This window comes from Phocoena phocoena, chromosome 10 (genome assembly GCF_963924675.1).
Source record: "Phocoena phocoena chromosome 10, mPhoPho1.1, whole genome shotgun sequence".
Taxonomy (NCBI): Eukaryota; Metazoa; Chordata; class Mammalia; order Artiodactyla; family Phocoenidae; genus Phocoena; species Phocoena phocoena.
The window spans coordinates 69,410,756-69,429,413 of record NC_089228.1 but is presented as its reverse complement, the minus strand read 5'-3'; the positions used below and the strand labels follow the sequence as shown (position 1 = coordinate 69,429,413).

The 18,658-nt window shown below is 37.9% G+C and overlaps 1 protein-coding gene across 1 annotated transcript in view; it reads right to left on the bottom strand.

Moving 5' to 3' along the window:
• The window catches only part of DNAH8 (dynein axonemal heavy chain 8), a 322,160-nt gene that overhangs the window by 98,815 nt on the left and 204,687 nt on the right, over positions 1-18,658 (bottom strand). The window contains exons 69-76 of the mRNA XM_065885438.1: positions 18,396-18,611; positions 15,129-15,266; positions 13,821-13,948; positions 12,834-13,005; positions 11,197-11,352; positions 7,183-7,338; positions 5,533-5,715; positions 1,178-1,283 (exon numbers count right to left, since the gene is read on the bottom strand). Of these exons, the coding sequence (XP_065741510.1) occupies positions 1,178-1,283; positions 5,533-5,715; positions 7,183-7,338; positions 11,197-11,352; positions 12,834-13,005; positions 13,821-13,948; positions 15,129-15,266; positions 18,396-18,611 (1,255 nt within the window). The remainder of the gene's footprint in view (positions 1-1,177; positions 1,284-5,532; positions 5,716-7,182; positions 7,339-11,196; positions 11,353-12,833; positions 13,006-13,820; positions 13,949-15,128; positions 15,267-18,395; positions 18,612-18,658) is intronic.

Genomic DNA, 18,658 nt, shown 5'->3' with positions numbered 1-18,658 from the left:
CCGGGAAGATCCCACATGCCGTGGAGCGGCTGGGCCTGTGAGCCATGGCCACTGAGACTGCGTGTCCGGAGCCTGTGCTCCGCAACGGGAGAGGCCACAACAGTGAGAGGCCCACGTACCGCAAAAAGCAAAAAAAAAAAAAAAAAAAATCTCAATTTTAAGACACAAAAAGGTGCTCTGGAGGTGCTGAGATAACGGTCATGATATCTGCAGAGAGCGGTGCTCTGGCCTACCTAGAAGCAGGTGGGTGTTTCTGGAAGGTGCTGAGTTAGTTGCTCTGATGGGCACGCTAGGTCTGCTAGGGAAGTCCAAATTGTGACTAACCTCACACTCTTGGTTGGATCCTCAGTCAGTCCTTCTTGGTAATATTTACAATGCCCAGAGGCATCAAATGGCTGGGAGATGTCATGGACCAAGAGACAGACAACTCGTCAGCACAAGCAGTGCAATGAAGGCAGATAAAAGGCCTTTTCCATGAGGTCACCTTAAAGTGCTGGAGACTGCTGTGAGAGTAACACTTAATGTACTTCTGGGAGGTTAAGTTTTTTTGTTTTTAAATCCAAGGGTTAAAGTGCTTTTGGGAAGTATTCATCATTAGATTGCTAATGAATGGTAGAATTTAGGTTGCTGTAATTTGCCTACTACAGAACAATATATCCCAGGGGGTGGTACGCTGATCTGACTGCCCAGAGGAGAACCTATCCCTGACTTCTAAGTGGGAGGTCAAGTCCAGAGTGACTGAGCCTGGGCTGCTCAAGTGTCTCTGACAACATTACACACATCATAACCCACTGTGGCAATTGCATTTCAACACCAAATGAAAGAGTCAATCTAAAAAACACAAAATAGATTGAGCACATTAGTCTCCTTTCGGCAAGCAAATTAGCCTATTGTGAGTTACCTAGCTGTACTGGGAGCCCTTATTTTTCTCGGGAGAGAAAAATTATATCAAGAAAACTGTGTTATTATCAAATGCTCAGATGCTGGTTGCTAATTCAGATATCAGATTCTCTGCAGTCCCTCTGTAACGTCTAGGTGGAAATTGCCTCGCTTGTTTTTGCGTGGATAACTCAACTGTTTCCTAACATCTGTAACCATGAGAGCATTGGAAAGAGGGTACAAGAAATCCTTATTTATTCACAATCCATTACGTGATTATTTCTTAATAACACAATACCTTTTGTAGCACTTAATTTGTAGAGAAGGTTATCTTCAAGTTCTTTCATCTTCCGCTTATTAAAAGTCACATCCTCCAAAAGTTTAACCCTCTCAGACTCTAACTCCTGTTATTAAAAAAAAATATCAGAACTGTAATTACCAGTTATTATGGCAAATGCAACCTACTAGTGTTTATTATTCATTTTTAAAAGTTTAAACCAAAGTGCCATTCAAATGACACTATCTTTAGTCAAATCTATCTATTTGTATTTTTGTTTCTCTGGACAGTTTTTTAAAGATTATTCCCACTAGCATTAAGTTTCCATAGCACTTACACTGGCATGCATGAGATAAACCTGCTAAAATAATTTTGCTCAGCTCTCTTCCCAGCTTTAAGTTTTTTTAAATTAAGAGTGTCCCATTCTCTTGGCCCTGTTCCCACATACTGCCTCAGTCCGAAATGCTAACTTCATTTGCAGTCAGAAGGGCTAGAAACAAAGAAGCATTAATACCAAGTAACCAAGAGGCTACTCAAGCCAAATGGAGCTCCTGAGCTGGGACCTGACTATAGGAACACCAGATACCTGCTTTGACATAGCCAACTGCCAATACAAATCCATTTTCCATTTTTTTGCGTCTTCTACCAGAGGGGCTAAATTGGATGTCTGGAAGGTATACGCTTTCCTACATAAATAATATAGTCTTAAAATCATACTTTGAAAACAATTTCAAACTTTCAGAAAAGTTACAAGACTGGTACAATGAACTCTCACATACCCTTCACCTAGATTCCTCAAATAACATTTTGCTTTATCACTATTTCTATATAATACTTTTTATCATTACTGTTATTATTACTGCTGAACTGTTTGCATGTGTCATGATACTTTATCTGTAAAAACTTTAACACATCTCCTAGGCAACAGGACATTCTCTTATACAACCATAGTGCAATTTTCAAACTCAGAATATTTAACATGGATATAATACTCTTGCTAAATATAGAGTAAATTAAATTGTCTCAAAAGCATTCTCTATAGCATTTTTAAAATATTACTTTTTTTTTTTTTTTTTCGGTAGGCGGGCCTCTCTCTGTTGTCGCCTCTCCCGCTGCGGAGCACAGGCTCCAGACGCACAGGCTCAGCGGCCATGGCTCACGGGCCAAGCCGCTCCGCGGCAAGTGGGATCCTCCCGGACCGGGGCACGAACCCACGTCCCCTGCATCGGCAGGCGGACTCCCAACCACTGCGCCACCAGGGAAGCCCAAAATATTACTTTTTTAAAAATATTTATTTATTTATTTTTGGCTGCATTGGGTCTTCATTGCTGCACGCAGGCTTTCTCTAGTTGCAGCGAGCGGGGGCTTCACTCTTCGTTGCGGTGCGCGGGCCTCTCATTGTGGTGTCTTCTCTTTTTGCAGAGCACAGGCTATAGGCGCGTGGGCTTCAGTAGTTGTGGCACGTGGGCTCAGTAGTTGTTGCTCGCGGGCTCTAAAGCACAGGCGCAATAGTTGTGGCGCACGGACTTAGTTGCTCCGTGGCATGTGGGATCTTCCTGGACCAGGGCTCGAACCCGTGTCCCCTGAACTGGCAGGTGGATTCTCAACCACTGTGCCACTAGGGAAGCCCTGTAGCATTCTTTTTTGATCTTGTACAGAATCACACACTGTACTTAGAATTGCATTAAAAATGTGTTTTTAAACTACTTATTTGAGAAAGTTTCTTGAAAAACTGCTACGGAAATACCACCACTTTCAGAAAGTCTTCCTAAACCAGTTTGTCAGTTAAAACCCACAGCACGGCATTCCTCTGTACATCTACTATGGCTTGCATCACAAACTATGTGTCGGCTATATCTCTCCAACTAGATTCTGTGCATCTAGAGGGCAGGAACTTGTCCTATTAATTTTTAAAAATTGAAGTATAGTTGATTTACAATGTTGTGTTAATTACTGCCGTACAGCAAAGTGATTCAGTTATATATATATATATTCTTTCTTTATATTCTTTTCCATTATGGTTTATCATAGGGTATTGACTATAGTTCTCTGTGCTCTACAGTAGGACCTTGGTGTTTATCCCCTATTCATTTTTGTATTCTTGACAGCACTTATCTTGAGGCTTTGCAGAGAAGCGACTCAACCTAATAAATATTTGTTAAATTGAAGTGTACTGAATTTAGTTCAACAACTTTATTTTACATCTGGGGAAACTGAGGACCCAAAAATATTAACTCCAAATAACATGGCAATATAATACACACAGCTAGTTACTAGCAGGGATGAGCCTAATATCCTTGTCCCCCAACTCCAAGACTAGTATACTGCCATTGTACTAGTGGCTTATGGTATTTGATGGGGTGATGATGAAGATCATGGATGTATTTGCAGAGAATAGCTAATGAATTGTCTTCATTAAAGCAGTCATCCCAACAGTGGCAGTATAGAAATATGTGGACAAAATGAAATCATGTTGGCGTCCTTTTCAGTGTGATATGGAAAAACAAGCATCATGGTACAAGGGACAACTTGTGAGTTTTACAGCATGAACTGTAGAGCTTATCTACGAGGCTTGGCAGGGTGGAAAGTCTACGTGCTCTTATGGGTTAAGACCTTATTCTCCTTGGTCTCCATTTGTTCATCTGTAAAATGGGGGTGTAAGAGCAGGATTGTTAGGAGGGTTAAACATCACAGTCAGGATGTCCTCCTGCAGATTAAGTGTGCACTTTGTTTTTTCCAGCAAGGCTGGTGTTAGCATCCTAGCGCATCTCTTGAAGAGGAAGCTAAGGCCTAGAAGAGTGGGCATGGGGCGCTCTGGGGACATGGAGTGTACTTTAGATGGTGGTGTGGGCTGCCTTACAGAAGTTAGTGTAGCCTGCATGGGGGATCTGGACCAATGAGGCACCATCTCAGAACAGACCAACAGCACCAGGTAGACCAAGAAGGAAGGACTAATTTTCAACAGTTGACACCACGTGGCCCTAAGAGGTGATCAAGGCAGTGAACTGAGGGGTCCTTGCTCTCTGCCAGACTGTGAAAGTGAGATGATTCCCTTTCTAGATTGCATAAGCCCTGGGCAGTTTCTTGGAAACTAAGATCAAACAGCTAATGAGGGGGAACTTCCCCGGTGGTCCAGTGGGTAAGACTCCATGCTCCCACTGCAGGGGGCCCAGGTTCGATCCCTGGTCAGGGAACTAGATCCCGCATGCATGCCACAACTAAGAAGTCTGCATGCCGCAACTAAAGATCCCGTGTGCCACAACAAAGATCCTGCATGCCTGCAACTAAGACCTGGTGCAGCCAAGATAAATAAATAAATACATAAATATTAAAAGAAAAAAACCCAGCTAGTGAGAGTGGAAGCTGGAACTGGGCTCCTTTTACTCCACCAGACTGGCCGCCTTTCAAGGGCCTGCCCCAAGTTAGCCATTTCTTATTAACCAGGTAGGATTTTACTTCTCTTTTTACTGAGCCCTCTATTTCTTTGGTGTCAGTATCATTTCTCTTTTCCTTTTTGAATCTTCCTCTGTATTTGTAGCCATCTGTTCATATCACTTCCTTTCCTCCTTTCCTTAAGTCTTCTTCTGCCATTCTATTCCTCTCACCTTCCCATTTTATGCATCTCTGGTCTTATTATTTCTAACCTTGCCTTTTCCTTGAAACCTTAATACTAATGTTAATTACATTTTAGCAAATATAAACTTTCTCAGATTTTATGGAAATATATTTTACACAATGCAAATATATAAAATTATATTTTATACATAACATTTAATGTTTTCTGATCTTTATCTTAAAACTTAGTTTAATCTATCAGTCTCTTAAAATCTTCCAGCCTTAACTTTTTCTTTGTTTTATCAGAGCCCTCAATTATACTTAATTTCTCTGCTTCAGTGCAAGTTTCATTTAATTAAGATACAAGTATGGCTCTCTAGATTGTTAGATTATTAGATTGTGGTGTTATCAATTACAATCAAGTTTGCAGTGTAGTAGTTGAAACTACTATAGTGGTAACAATACTCATTCAGAGCAAGTTCTTCTTTTCCAGGATCATTATTTTATTGAATTTTCCAGGTGTATCCAAGACTATTCATCCACAGGGCGGTAGATATGAAAGTCAACATACCCAAAGCTTTAAAGTCAGAAGTAGAATGAGTGGTGTGTGTGTGCACGTGTGCTTTTGGTGTTGGAGGAGAGGTGAGTTACATGATTTCTCAACAGGACTTGAGACTACAAAACAAATATTTATGCTAACAAAGGTAACTATGATTTGCTCAATTTTTTATTTTCCATATACTCAACAATTTCCCAATACATTTAAAACGTTTATTATAATTTATTATAAGTAGAAGTTGTTTACCTTGAGAAATTATTACCTGTTTCTCTGTTAGAATTACCCTCCTTAGTAACTGGTTCTCAAGTCCTTTCATGGTAACAGTAAAATCAATGACTGACGTTTTAGCATTGATCTCAGGGGTAAAGGCAGGGTTTGGTAACTTTGTTGTAATATAAAGTTTAAATGTATCCATGATATCACATTCCTTATCTCCGACCTTCACCTACATCAATTCAAATATTAAATTACAAACAGCTTAAAGGACAAGACAAGAAATTTGGGTTCAGTTTAGGAGAGAGTTTATCAAAAGTCAGTGCAGTGAAACGAATGAATTACAAAAATCAGTTGTAAAATTTTAATCAGTGATCTTAAATAATAAAGCCTATTCCATTAGAATAATTTAGACTTGTGGTCCTGCCTGAAAATGTTTTTAGCCATGACACCAAGCAAATTAAATGAAAAATTTATCCAAAACAAATGTTGAATAAAGGAAAACTCAGACATGCCTCATATTTGATTGTTTTTTCCCACCTGAGGAAATTGTTTCCTGCTATGGAAATTTGTTGTGTTTATAAGAAGTGAAAAAAAAAAAAAGAAGTGTTATTTCTTTTTGCATTTCCCAGTCATATCTGAAGCATATTTGACAAGAGAAAGGGTTAATGAAATTTTCAGAGGAAAAAAATGCCAACTTTTTTTCCCCAGAAAGATAACACTTATCTTAAACACCACAATTTTCAGTGTATTGAAAACAACTGGGTTTGCTACCTAAAACTCAGGTGGAAATTATAACATTTTTAAATGACTTAAATTTTTAATTAATTTTAATCCTTCCTGTGATTGAAAACCACATTGCTAAGGCACTAATTCTCAGGCATCATGACCTTCACATTGCAGATAAGAATCTGGGTCTTTTCAAAGGCCTCCAGGAATGGACATACTACAACCTCTTTTGGCATATTAAATATGGCATATAAAAGAATTCACATTATGAAGAAAATTTTTCTGAATAAATCTGTCTTTGTTTAATGAGAAAATTGGCATTCTTATTCACTGATATTCATGAAATTAACTTGTCCAAAGCAAAAAATCTCAGTCAGAAATGCTGTCATTCAATAAAACCACAGAAGCCTAAAAGTAAAGAATGAAACCAATTAAAAAAGAGACACTTGCATTGAAAACAATGCATGTTATCACCAATGGTCGGGAACTGTATTCCACTGCTTCCAGCAAAGTCTGAGTTTGGATTGAAAGTTAATAAAGAGAGAAATAAAATCAATGTCCATAGACTTAACTAAAAATGTCATTTTATCCAGTGAGGAAACACAGGCTTTATTGTATAGATGTATACATGGCTTGAAAACCAACTTTCTCAGAGCTGCTAAAATGTACATATTTTGTGTGTAACACTAATATACTATTATTATTATAACAAGATGCCTTTCCTTAATATGTTAGTTTTGGATAAGTGGCTATTGTTACCAAGATATTGTTGTCCCCCTATATTTTTTATATACTAGTTTTTAAAAAAGAAACACTGAATATGAGTTTGGAAATAATTTTTTCCAGCATGTCAAATAGTACCACCTGAAGGAAATTGTCTTCACTGCTATGCTCAAAAAGATAAGTAGATGTCACCATTGTTCTTTTCTTCTTTTCCTTTTCTTTTTTTTTTCCTTTTTTCGAAGCTCACCTTGAAAGTGGTGCCTGATTTAATGAAATTCTTTTCTAATACATTATCCAGGGCTGGATCCAGCTCTTCACGAATGTCCTCAATGAGAAGGGGTCGGCCCAAGGAAAGACTGTCCTCCAAATGTGTGCGGAAATACTTATGGTTCAGAGCGGTTACCTACAAATAAAGAGTTCATTGCTATATAAATGTTACAAAGAATGTGCCTGTTCCTGAGTGGAAACCAGAGATATGTTGGATAAGTGACTAAGAATTCTAAGGACTGTATAGGAAGACTTACTTATAAAAATGAAAGTAGCAAACAAAAATTAATTTTCAAAACTTGGTGGCTCATGACTTTGTGGAAGCCCTGGGTGTGTAATGGGGGTCTCTCAGATCAAAAGAGGAGAATCAAGTGGCATTCCTTAGATGGAAGGTCAGAGCTCTGCTCCGGCAGACGGAAGAGAAGTGATCAAGGATTAATCCTTTAAACTTACATAGCTACAATCATTCATATAAAGCAAACTAACTTGCATTTTTGTGATATTCACTTATCTTCTCAGGACACCTATGAGATGAATAAATGATTTAAAAATAAGCATGGAAATGTCAAAAATGATACACTGAGTCAAACTAAGGGTCCATCCATGTATTCTGTCTCTAAGAGTGACATAAAATAAGAATATGATACTTTGCATAAAATCAACCTAAAAGACTTATACATTCACTTTTTATATTTTTACATTAAAAAAATTAGAATTCTGAATGCCTGGTGGGGCCCCCCAATTTTAGATCAATGTTTGTTATTAGTTAAAATAGACACACTGGGCTGGTTGATCTTTGCATTAGCCAATTGGCTTTGAACTCTTTATTTCTCCAGTGATCCCCTCCCCCTGCCTAAGTGTGAGGATTCCCAAAGGTTCAGTCCTCAGCTCTCTATCTTCTTATACGCTATCCTCTGAATTCAACTATTGCCTTTATGCTACTGTGAGTGCCGATCCCAAGACGCAAGGAAGATCCACTGGGACAGCAGGTGATTAGGAGAGTGAAATTAAAAAATATTATCTCCCACTTGCAACGAAAAACGGTGTGGAATTGAAAAATTAAATAAGTCTATCTTTGTCCTGTTTTTGTTAAAAAGGAAATAACTAAAACAAAATATCCTGCACACGAAGGAATTTTTCCCCCCAGATGGATAGCTTTATTTATATAAATGATGTGCTGTGAAAACCTTACTATGAGTTGATAAGGTAGATGAATCTAAACAAAGAGCTTCAACTAGCTTACTTAAACAAGATGAAACAAGGTCCCGGGAAGACGAAACGTAATTGTCCTACTCTATTCCCCAAGACGCAAACTCTATTTTTGTGATGTCTTTCCCAAGTGTGATGGTTAATTTTATGTGACAACTTGACTGGGCTAAGGGATGCCCAGATAGCTGGCAAACATCTTTTCAAGGTGTGTTTGTGAGGTTGTTTCTGGAAGAGATTAGCATTTGAGTCGGTAGACTAAGAAAAGAAGATGGGCCCCATCCATGTAGGCGGGCATCATCCAACCCATTAAGGGCCTGAAGAGAACAAAAAGGTGGAGGAAGGGCCAATTTGCTCTCTGCTTACGCTGGGACATCCATCTTCTCCTGCCCTTGGGACCTCAGACTCAGACTGAGTCTTACATCATCGACTCCCATGGTTCTCAGGCCTTCTAGGGTTTGGACTGGAACGACACCACTGGCTTTCCTGGGGCTCTAGCTTGTAGATAGCAGATCTAGGACTTCTCAGACTCCATAATCCCATAAGCCAATCCCTCATAATAAGACTCTTTCTATATATCTATACCTAGATATCCTTTCAGTTCTGTTTCTCTGGAAAACCCTGACTAATACACCAAGTAAAAAAATAATTTTCAAATTGTCAATTTATTAAAGATTACCTTTAACCACCTTCAATATCTTTTGTAAACTTGAAATACTATCTTAGAGTCATAATTTCAGGTTTAATTCACTTGATTTTTCTCATGGAGGAATGCTTGTGGTAGCCACCACAAGAGCCTGTATCTCCTGCACGGATACTCTGGCATTCAGGCTTTACAAAGTAGTCAGTGAATTCTTTATAGGGGAATTAAGTGAATACATTCTCTTTCCAGAGGTCAGAGCTGTAGGTGCTGGAGATGGCATTGAAGATGGCCTTGATGCAGCCCTGGACATATAAAATACGTTTTGTTTTTCATTTATAAAGTGTTTCATTTTTCATTTTGCCTTCCTTCCCAAGCACAGAAATAATAGTTTTGTTTCATTTTATTTTCTTTTATTTGTGTTTGTGTATGTGCTTATCCACATATTCAGAAAAATAATGTTTTCTGAGTAAAAAGGATGCAGTTCAATTTGCTAACATCCTAGCAGTTGATGGTTTTTAAAATAAGGAAGTGTCTCTGGCATACTTCTGTTACTTCCTCAAGAAGCTTCTTGGGACAGGGTTGCCTCAGGAAGGACATGACTGAAGGCTATCAATGAGTTTAATGCCGAAATGGAGAGATAAAGACACAATCAGGAAAAATAAGAATAAGATGAGCAGGGAGATCAACAGCCAAGGGAGATAGGAGCAGTGAGGAAGGGAGCAAGGGACAAGTTATAGCTGAGCTGGATCCAGGGAGCTGGGTTCAGGAGCAGGAACGCCACTCATGCACTTCTGTGTCTACAGCTCCTCAGGAACTGCGTTCTCATCGACTCCCTTTCCCTTAACTCTTCCCTTCCACTTATGCTCACTTCCCAGGACTTTTCTGGGTTTTCTAAGTAAACACAGACTGGAGTCTTAATGAGGTGGGAGTATCTTGAGGTGATCCAGAGTGCTAGACAGTGTTCACGTGCCTGCAAAGCCCTGATCTCAGAAGGAAATCTTTCAATGTTTCACCATTAAATATGGTGTTTCTTGTAGGCTTTTTGTAAATACTCTTTATCTGATTAAGGAAGATCTCTCCTAATCTTAGTTTGCTGGAAGTTTTATCATGAATTGCTGTTAAGTTTTTAAGTTTTACCAACTGCTTCTTCTGCATTTATCAAGATGACCACACGATTTTTCTGGGTTTGTTTTCCTGTAATGATGACACACCTTGATTAATTCATTTAATTCAATAAATATCAGAATTACTACCCTATATAAAGAGCTGCACAGAAAATATAAAGATGGTGTAAAACCATAAGCCTTGCTAACAAAAAATTTATGGTACATTAGAGATAAAAGACAAACGTCCAAAGAACAATAATTTAAGGCAGGCTCCTAGTCCATAACAGAAATACAAGATGTGTGAGGAGTCAGGACAGGCTATATTAAGCTGGGGACTCAGGCAAGTTTGGGTAAAAGTAGCATTGGATGTGGACTTTGAATAATGTTTAAGACTTTTATCTGGGATGTAAGCAAAGTGGGCAGTTGGGTGGAGAAGACATTCTGGTTAGCAGACATAGTACAAGCAAAACTATGCATCCAGAAGGCTTGGAACTGGGAACAGTGTCGAGGAAACAACGAATAGTCCATATTGTAATACTGAATTGAAACATCAATGTAACAAGATCTCCCAAGGAGCCAGGAATGTTGGAGTCCTGCCTTTGTTTACCTCTACCTTAGGATTAACACCTTGGTAGAATCCAACTCCCATACTGGACTCTAGCGTGCTATGTGGTACTACCAAGTGGCTAAGCTAGGTTGGAGCAAATGGCCTTAAACTGAGGAATCACAAGTCTTATTTTTGTCATTTTCTTATAAGCCCAAACTCAAGGCCCAGAATAAAGGCCACATCCAACACTGGCAATAGCAAATTGAGCCAGAAAAATGGACAGAGAGAGAAGGAGAGTGAGATCAAGAGAGAGCACAAAAGAGAAAATAATCAGAGCATTTGTCCCAAAACACTGTTACAAAACTCAAGGGTGTAAAGTAGCAAACAATTACCATCATAGAGATGACAACTTTATGACTGACAGATTCAACTGAAATTGTGGGAAAACGCATGATTTCAAGATTACTTTCCCATGCACCAAATGGTACATACCTGCAAGTCATTTTCTTTTTCCTTTGATTTAATCCAAGTTTTGCCTTGAGTTTGTGGGTCTATGAGGAGTGGGTATCTGGTGGCCTTTGTCACAATGATGCCGTTCTGAATGGAGAGGTCATCTCCTGGTAATCCCTGCAGCCCCCACTCACCAATCTGAATAACAGGAAATGGATGTGGCCATTCAGAGGAACACAGGAAGGCTTTTGTTAGTGATTAACAGTGCCACGATATAAAAGAATTTAAAATTTGGACATATTTTTCCCATTGAGACTATGCAAGTACCTAGAAAAAAACCAAACTCGTAAATGTGAACCAAACAACATCAAATTAAAAGAAACAGATTTATCATGTAATAAATCCTTTCTCTAGTAACCCAAGACTAGGTTTAGTCCTTTATATTGTGTTTTCATACTTATGAGGAAATATTGTAAATTGATTGCATATTAAACCTGATTTGTGGATTCTGAAGCATGGTTGCTGAACATTCAGAGAACAGCAGGGACTTGAAATATGGTGAGACTGGGCGGGTGGTGGGATCCAGATGGGCTGGAGGTGGCGGAGGTAATGAATATTCTGAGACCTCAGAGTAGGTAAGCCCTAAGGGTTAAGTCTCTGAAGCTTCCCCTTCCTGCCCTCTGGTTCTGCTTACATGGGGGAAGGGACATTGCATAGCTGGAGGCAGAGACATTAGGGGAGATGAAATATTATATTGGTAGGAACTCATTACTGATGTTTTTCTTAATAGTTCCTTTCAAAATCAAGAGGGAACTGTCAGTCTGGCTCCACGTGGTCAACAAAATCATCCAAGATCCAAAGAGCCAACCGGCCTCCACCTTCGTTAAATTATCCCAGCTCCACCAAAGGCCACAATCGACAAAGAATATCCTGGCCCACTTCACCTCACCTGTGCCCAGTGCGTCTCCAATACATTACTCTTCCCTGTAAGGACCAGTTGAACACTGTTTGAATTGAAAAAGATTATTTTTTGACTTTTAAATAGCGGTAACTTGAAATTAATAGTTTGGCTTTCCTAGGGAAACTTCAACTGGGAAACATATTTACAAATCAAAAAGCAGCTCATGAATACAGATTGCCCGGAAAGCATTTCATACCACAGGAGCTCTGTAAGGTATACTAAAAATTGACAGTGGCGTCAAATTCCCAGCAAGGAAGGTTAGTACAGCAGTGCATGCATTTACCCAGTGATGTCAGATCATGCTATTATATTATACTGGTGGACATTATAAAAAGATGGTTAATGATCAAAAGAAAGTTAATACCAGTACTTACGTCCAGCTAACACCTACATTTTCCTAGAATGTTTGTAAGAAAATGTGATTTAATAGGACTGGTGTAAATAATGAAGGGTTATTAGAAGAGCTCAGTATTAGCAAGCCTGTCACTCACAAATGATCTTTTCACTCATAGCAGTGCAACCGGTATTAATTTGAAAGCAAGATTTCTTAAAATGCAAAGGAACTTTTGTATCACAAAGAAAAAAAATTTTATAACACTTTAGCATTTTCAAAACAATCTTTTCAATTAAATGCAAAAAGAACAAATTAGGTGTACCTTAATTTCTTAGTGAGTAGGAAATGAAATTCAAATAATGCTGTAAAGAAAGTAACACTTACTGTTGGAGGATCCACCAACATTGAAATAAGATGCAGATTTTCAGTGAAAGGAATCTTCCGTGCTTTCAACTCTGCCTCCCATTGATCTTTAAGCAAATAGTTCCTAAATATCTGATTGAAAGGACCAAGATAGGAAAGGAATCCAGTGCACAGCAGAATATCACCTACAAGTCTGTTAAGAAAAAACAAAGTGAATCACTAACACATTTTAAGTTCTCCCAGTAAGGAGTTTGAAAGGCCACCAGGCAGTTTTGTTACTAGATGAAGTCCTTCTTTGCTCCCAGCTTAACACTTGGCAGCCAGACATGGAGAGACCATGCAAAAAGGAGCCTAAAGGCTCAAAATGGGGTAGGGGTGGCCTCATTTGGAGTAAGTCGGGGAGCAAGAAAGATGGCTCCTTTCTGAAGCCTACAGGTCCTGAAGCTTGACTTCCAGATGAGGAAAGCATCCTTTTCCCATCCCATGCCCTAGTCTTGTTCAGACTGAATCTTGATTTAACCACTACTTCTTCTTCATCCTCTTTTTTTTTTTTTTTTTTTTTGCCATTCTCCTAAGCCCCTCTCATTCCCTCTCTTTCGGTTTTCAGAAGACACCAGCCCAAGATACCTTTCCATTTAGAACAAACTGTTGATCCACACTTTCAAAATCCTTGAGGTGAACAGTATAGAACTGGAACCAGTAACTAGATTGTTCTGGCAAATCCAGACAATATTAGAAGCATTCTCACACTGAAAGCCCACACTGTTGAACCAAAATTGAGGTTAAAAATGTTTCACCAAGTTTTCTTCCTTCTCCATTTTACTGAGAGTGTGGGACTCAAGCTCTAAGCACTTTCTTAGATGATGGGATTCTGAGATGGGGATATGGAAACAGAGGAGAAAAGCACTTCAAGGAATGAGACTTTATGTTCCCCCATGCCACAAAGAGGTGGCCTTTGGGGTGATGACTAAGAAGGAAAGCAATTATATCAAAGACCAAATTTTATACCTATTAATCTGAGCTTTGAACTCTTTGCTTTGCTGAGTCCATCGGACTTTTTCTCCACTCAATCCATCGATGAGGGCGGAAGCTGCCTGCATCTTTTTCCGGCACATGTCAGCATCATTAAGCAAATCCTGCATTCAGAAATGGAGAATGTCTCAAAGAGCTGCTTAAATTGCTTGATCAAACATCCATTATATTCACACATAAAAATACATGGAGGAATTTCTTACTTTGCAAAATAAATATAATCTAAAAATATAGTGTCAGTAAAATTTTACATATTAAATTCTTGTAAATCATTCATAATATAGTTATTTTACCTTACGAAATTTCAAGGAGAGCCATTTTGTAAGAGAGAATCCAAATCACATAACTTAAATAGCATTTCTATTAAATATTCTCAAAACAATAAATATACCTTTTTCTTGGATTTAATAATAATTTTGAGTTCTTTGCAGTTTACAAAGGATTTTTTTTCCCCAGAAAAATCCTACACGACAGTAGTATGCTGAAGCCAGCTTGTATCAGCTCAAAAGAGTCAGTTGTTACACTTTTCAGAAAATTTGTGAGCTGGTGTTAAACACAGCCATTATTAAAATTTAAATTACAGTATTAAATTAAATTACATAGCTCACAACTAAATTACATAAATTTATGTTAAAGGTAATAAATAATCAAAATTCATCAATTCCTAGTTATTTACTACATTTTCATATTATCTATACTCTTGAGGTTAAGTTCATTGCATCTGCATGGTGGAAATAGTATATAATGGCATGCTGCATCTTTTCCCATACATGCGTCGTCTTGTCACATTGACGGCTTAAAATGGACAGTGGCAGGGGGTACCTAGACCACAGAAATCAGCAAACACTGCAAATCAAGGCCTTCTTCTCCCCCTAGCCTCCACCCTGACAAGCTGATTGTTGAACGTTTACCAGACCACCACTGCTTACAACCTATACCATAAGGTTGTAGCTTTATCTGTATTTAACAGATAAAGTTCGTCAATCACCCCCAACTGCACAATTCATAAGTGACTGAACTGGATATCAAACCTAGTTTTCTGACTCCAAAGTCAAGACTCTTAGGTATGACATCACAGCTTCTTCTTATAGAAAATAATTACTAAAAACAGAAAAAAAGAATGTGGAGTGTTGAAGATCCAAAATAAGCAGACATAGCCAGTGAGCAAGGGCGTTCAGGTAAATATTTTTTCAGTGTAAACATTTGCTGGATTTCTAAACACAACACATACTTGTGTAACATTTCAGTACGTCTTATTAGTAATTTCTGTGTATTTAATCTCACCATTTTCTCATTCATTGCAGCATCAAATTTGGCTTGCACTTTATCCAGCTCAGCTTGCTTCTCATCCAGCAGTGCCTGGGCCTTCCCCAGTTCAGCGTTGGCAACTGCTAAACGGCCCTCCTGCTTGGCCAAGTTAGCCTTAAAAGGAAGAAGATGTGATTAGTGTAGAGGTGTATTAGTGCTACAAAACATTCGTGCTTTTAATTGGTAAATAATAGCATAAGTTACTACATAATTTTTGCCCTATTTGGAAGTCATCTGTTTCGTTGTCTTCACCTGGGGAAGCAGAGAAATTTCATTAAAGTTCATTTTTTTCCTTTTAATTATTAATGTTCAATATGGAAATCGCAGAAATGAATGGGAAGGAGAAAAAATAATTACTCATGATTTTACCCAGAAAGAGTCTGTGAGTATTGTGTCAAGAAGTGGATAACTAGCATTTTGATTTTTTTTTTCACTTAGAGTAATATAATTTCCTCACATCCTTAAACACTTTTTCATGAACATTAGTTATATGGCTGCATAATATCCCACAATTTGGATATATCATAATTTACTTAACTTTTGCCTTACTTTTAGACATATCTTTCTCCCCTACTCCCCATTTTTATGTTATTATTATTTTTAATTTATTTTTGGTTGCGTTGGGTCTTCGTTGCTGCATGTGGGCTTTCTCTAGTTGCAGCGAGCGGGGGCTACTCCTCGTTGTGGTGCATGGACTTCTCACTGTGGTGGCTTCTCTTGTTGCAGAGCACAGGCTCTAGGCATGTGGGCTTCAGTAGTTGCAGTACGCAGGTTCAGTAGTTGTGGCACATGGGCTTAGTTGCTCCACGGTATGTGGGATCTTCCCGGACCAGGGCTCGAACCCAGGTCCCTTTCATTGGCAGATGGGTTCTTAACCACTGCGCCACCTGGGAAGTCTTCTGCCCATTTTTAACTATTATAAATAATGCTGTGATGAATACTATTGGGTATGTAAACATTTAGGATTGTTTTCTTGGTAAAGATTTTTTGAAGTGAAATTACTATAACAGTAGTTTTTCCTCTTTCTCTAAGTCCTATAGCATGATACTTATGTTTCTTATAAATTTAAAGTAATTAATCAGTAAAGTAATATAGCCCTAGAGCCTTCTGGGGTTGAAGTTCCTTTGTAACTTTCTTATTTTCTTTCTCAATATTTGTTTTTTTGAAATTAGCTATTTTTCTCAGGAAATTTTAAGTTCATTTAGATTTTCTAATATATTTACAAATAACTTTAGATTCTGCTTTTTAATTATTTAAATCTATAATCTGTAATTATATGGATTTATCTTTTATATTCATTACATATCTCATATATATATATATTTTTTGCAAAGCACCAATTCTTTAATTTTACTACTTTTTTCTAATTTTTAATGTTATTTTTATTAGCTCTTTCTACTTTCCCTAAATTGTCTCTGTGTGTGTGTATGCTTATAAATGAGTATATATATACTGGAGTGTTTAGTTTCTTTGATTCACTTAAAGGCTGAGAAGGTAGCATTTTGGCCGCATCACAAAAGCTTTGGTAACTAGCTTTTTGTCATCATTTTCTAAATAGAAATGACTAGCTTTTTTAAAAAAAATAAGCATTTTATTTTTATTGTTATAGTCAGAGAATGAGGTCTCAGAAATTTTTGCTTTTGGGAATTGAATCAAAGTCTTCTTCTAGAATTGAATATCATCAATTTTTATAAATGTTTCTTGGACACTGGAAATAATTTGATATTCTTTGTTCATATGAAGAAAGTTCAATGTAGCTATTCAACTTTAAAAATAATATAGTGCAAAATCTCTATATAATTATTAATTTATGCCTACTCAGGACTGGCTACATAAAAGTGCAAAATGAAAATGCAGAACCCCTTGTTTAAAAATTAAGAGGGTGATAACAGAGCATTAAGCCAAGCATGGTCCCTTCTAAAGCTGGCCCTCTGCCTACCAGACCTGTTGTGGATTGATAGCATATGCCACAATATCAAATTACAGGATTTTCTTTTTTGTTAAAAAACTCCACTTAAACTATTAATGGATTTTGCCTTATGTAACTTGACGCTATTTTATTTATCGCATAAAGCATTATTACAATTAAGTCTCACTGTGGATCATAATTTTTATCAATAAAAATAACTGTTCTTCTAAGTGCTTATTTTTTCTTGAATTCTACATTTATAGTAACATTTCTCTCTTGGTATCTTTTTGTTTGGGTGTGTTTGCTATATTTGCTCATCATTTCCCTTTGTTAAAACTTTAAATTTTCTCAAAGCTACCTATGTGCAGAATTTAAAGAGGCAGCCATTTCTACAAGGCTTATTAGAAAACAGTAACCCTCTGCCACCCACCCGCTCACCACTTTCCATGCCACTTTCAACAAAGTGGAAAGAGCAACCACTTTCAACACTTTTAGCTTTATGGGACAGGCTGGGGGGCGGGGATTGGGGGTAGTGTGTGTCTGGGTGATATATTTTATGAATCCTTTGCACTCCTGAGAATGTATTTCTGTTCTCTCAGACATAAAGGACAATCTGGCCCAGTATAGATGGGGTGTGTGTTTGTGTGTGTGTGTGTGTGTGTGTGTGTGTGTGTGTGAAAGAGACAGAGAGAGTGTGTGTTTATCCCTCAACACTTAAATCGCATCCTTAAGAATGTCTTTTTGTCTTTTGTTCCCATTAAGGGCAGCTTGGCCAGCGACTGAATTCTTGGACCCCAGTAATTTCCTCCTCAGTACTCTGCATATGTTTTCCATTATTTTCTAGTATTTAGGGTTGTGGCAAGTCTGTGCACATCCTGATCTCTACTCTTTTGTAAGCAACCTTTTAAACTTTGTTTCTTAGATGCCTATAAGGTTCTCTTCCTGTCTTTGAAATTTAAAACATTTCTAGGTGTTGATCTTAATTTTCATAAATTTTGTTTGGAATATCGTAATCAAATTCAGTCCCCAAACCTAATCTCCAAACTTTAAAGCCAGTTTTCTTTCATGATAGCTCAATTATTATTCCCAATAAGTTCACTTCTAGTTTAAGTTAACAAGTTGATTTTGGTTTCTTGTCTGCAAGGCCAAGAAACCTGTAACAGATATAAAAAGAATGAGAACTTGTGAGGGGACATACAGAGAAAAAGAAAAATTTGGTAACAGAGAAACCTACCTTTATTAGACTACATTATGCTTTGTCTTTTAATGGCAGCAATAACGATGAATGATTTTATTAAGAATTGATTTACTGGGAGAAGAAGGGAAACGTTTACCTTCAGAGGCAACACTTCTCTGTTGACACCATAAAATGTTGCCATAGCAAGTGTCCAAGACAGCAGACCAGCCACATTCCCACAGACTTTTTTGGCACTTTCAAAAGTGTAATCATCCATGTTAAAATATGGCTGTAGTAACTCAACAGTCTCTTCATTTATTGTGTCCTTGGGGAACTGCTGAAGGCTCCACAGGAATCCCGTCGCACTCATCAACTGAAAAATAGTATTACAGCCTGTAAGCTCTGGAAGAAAATGTGTAC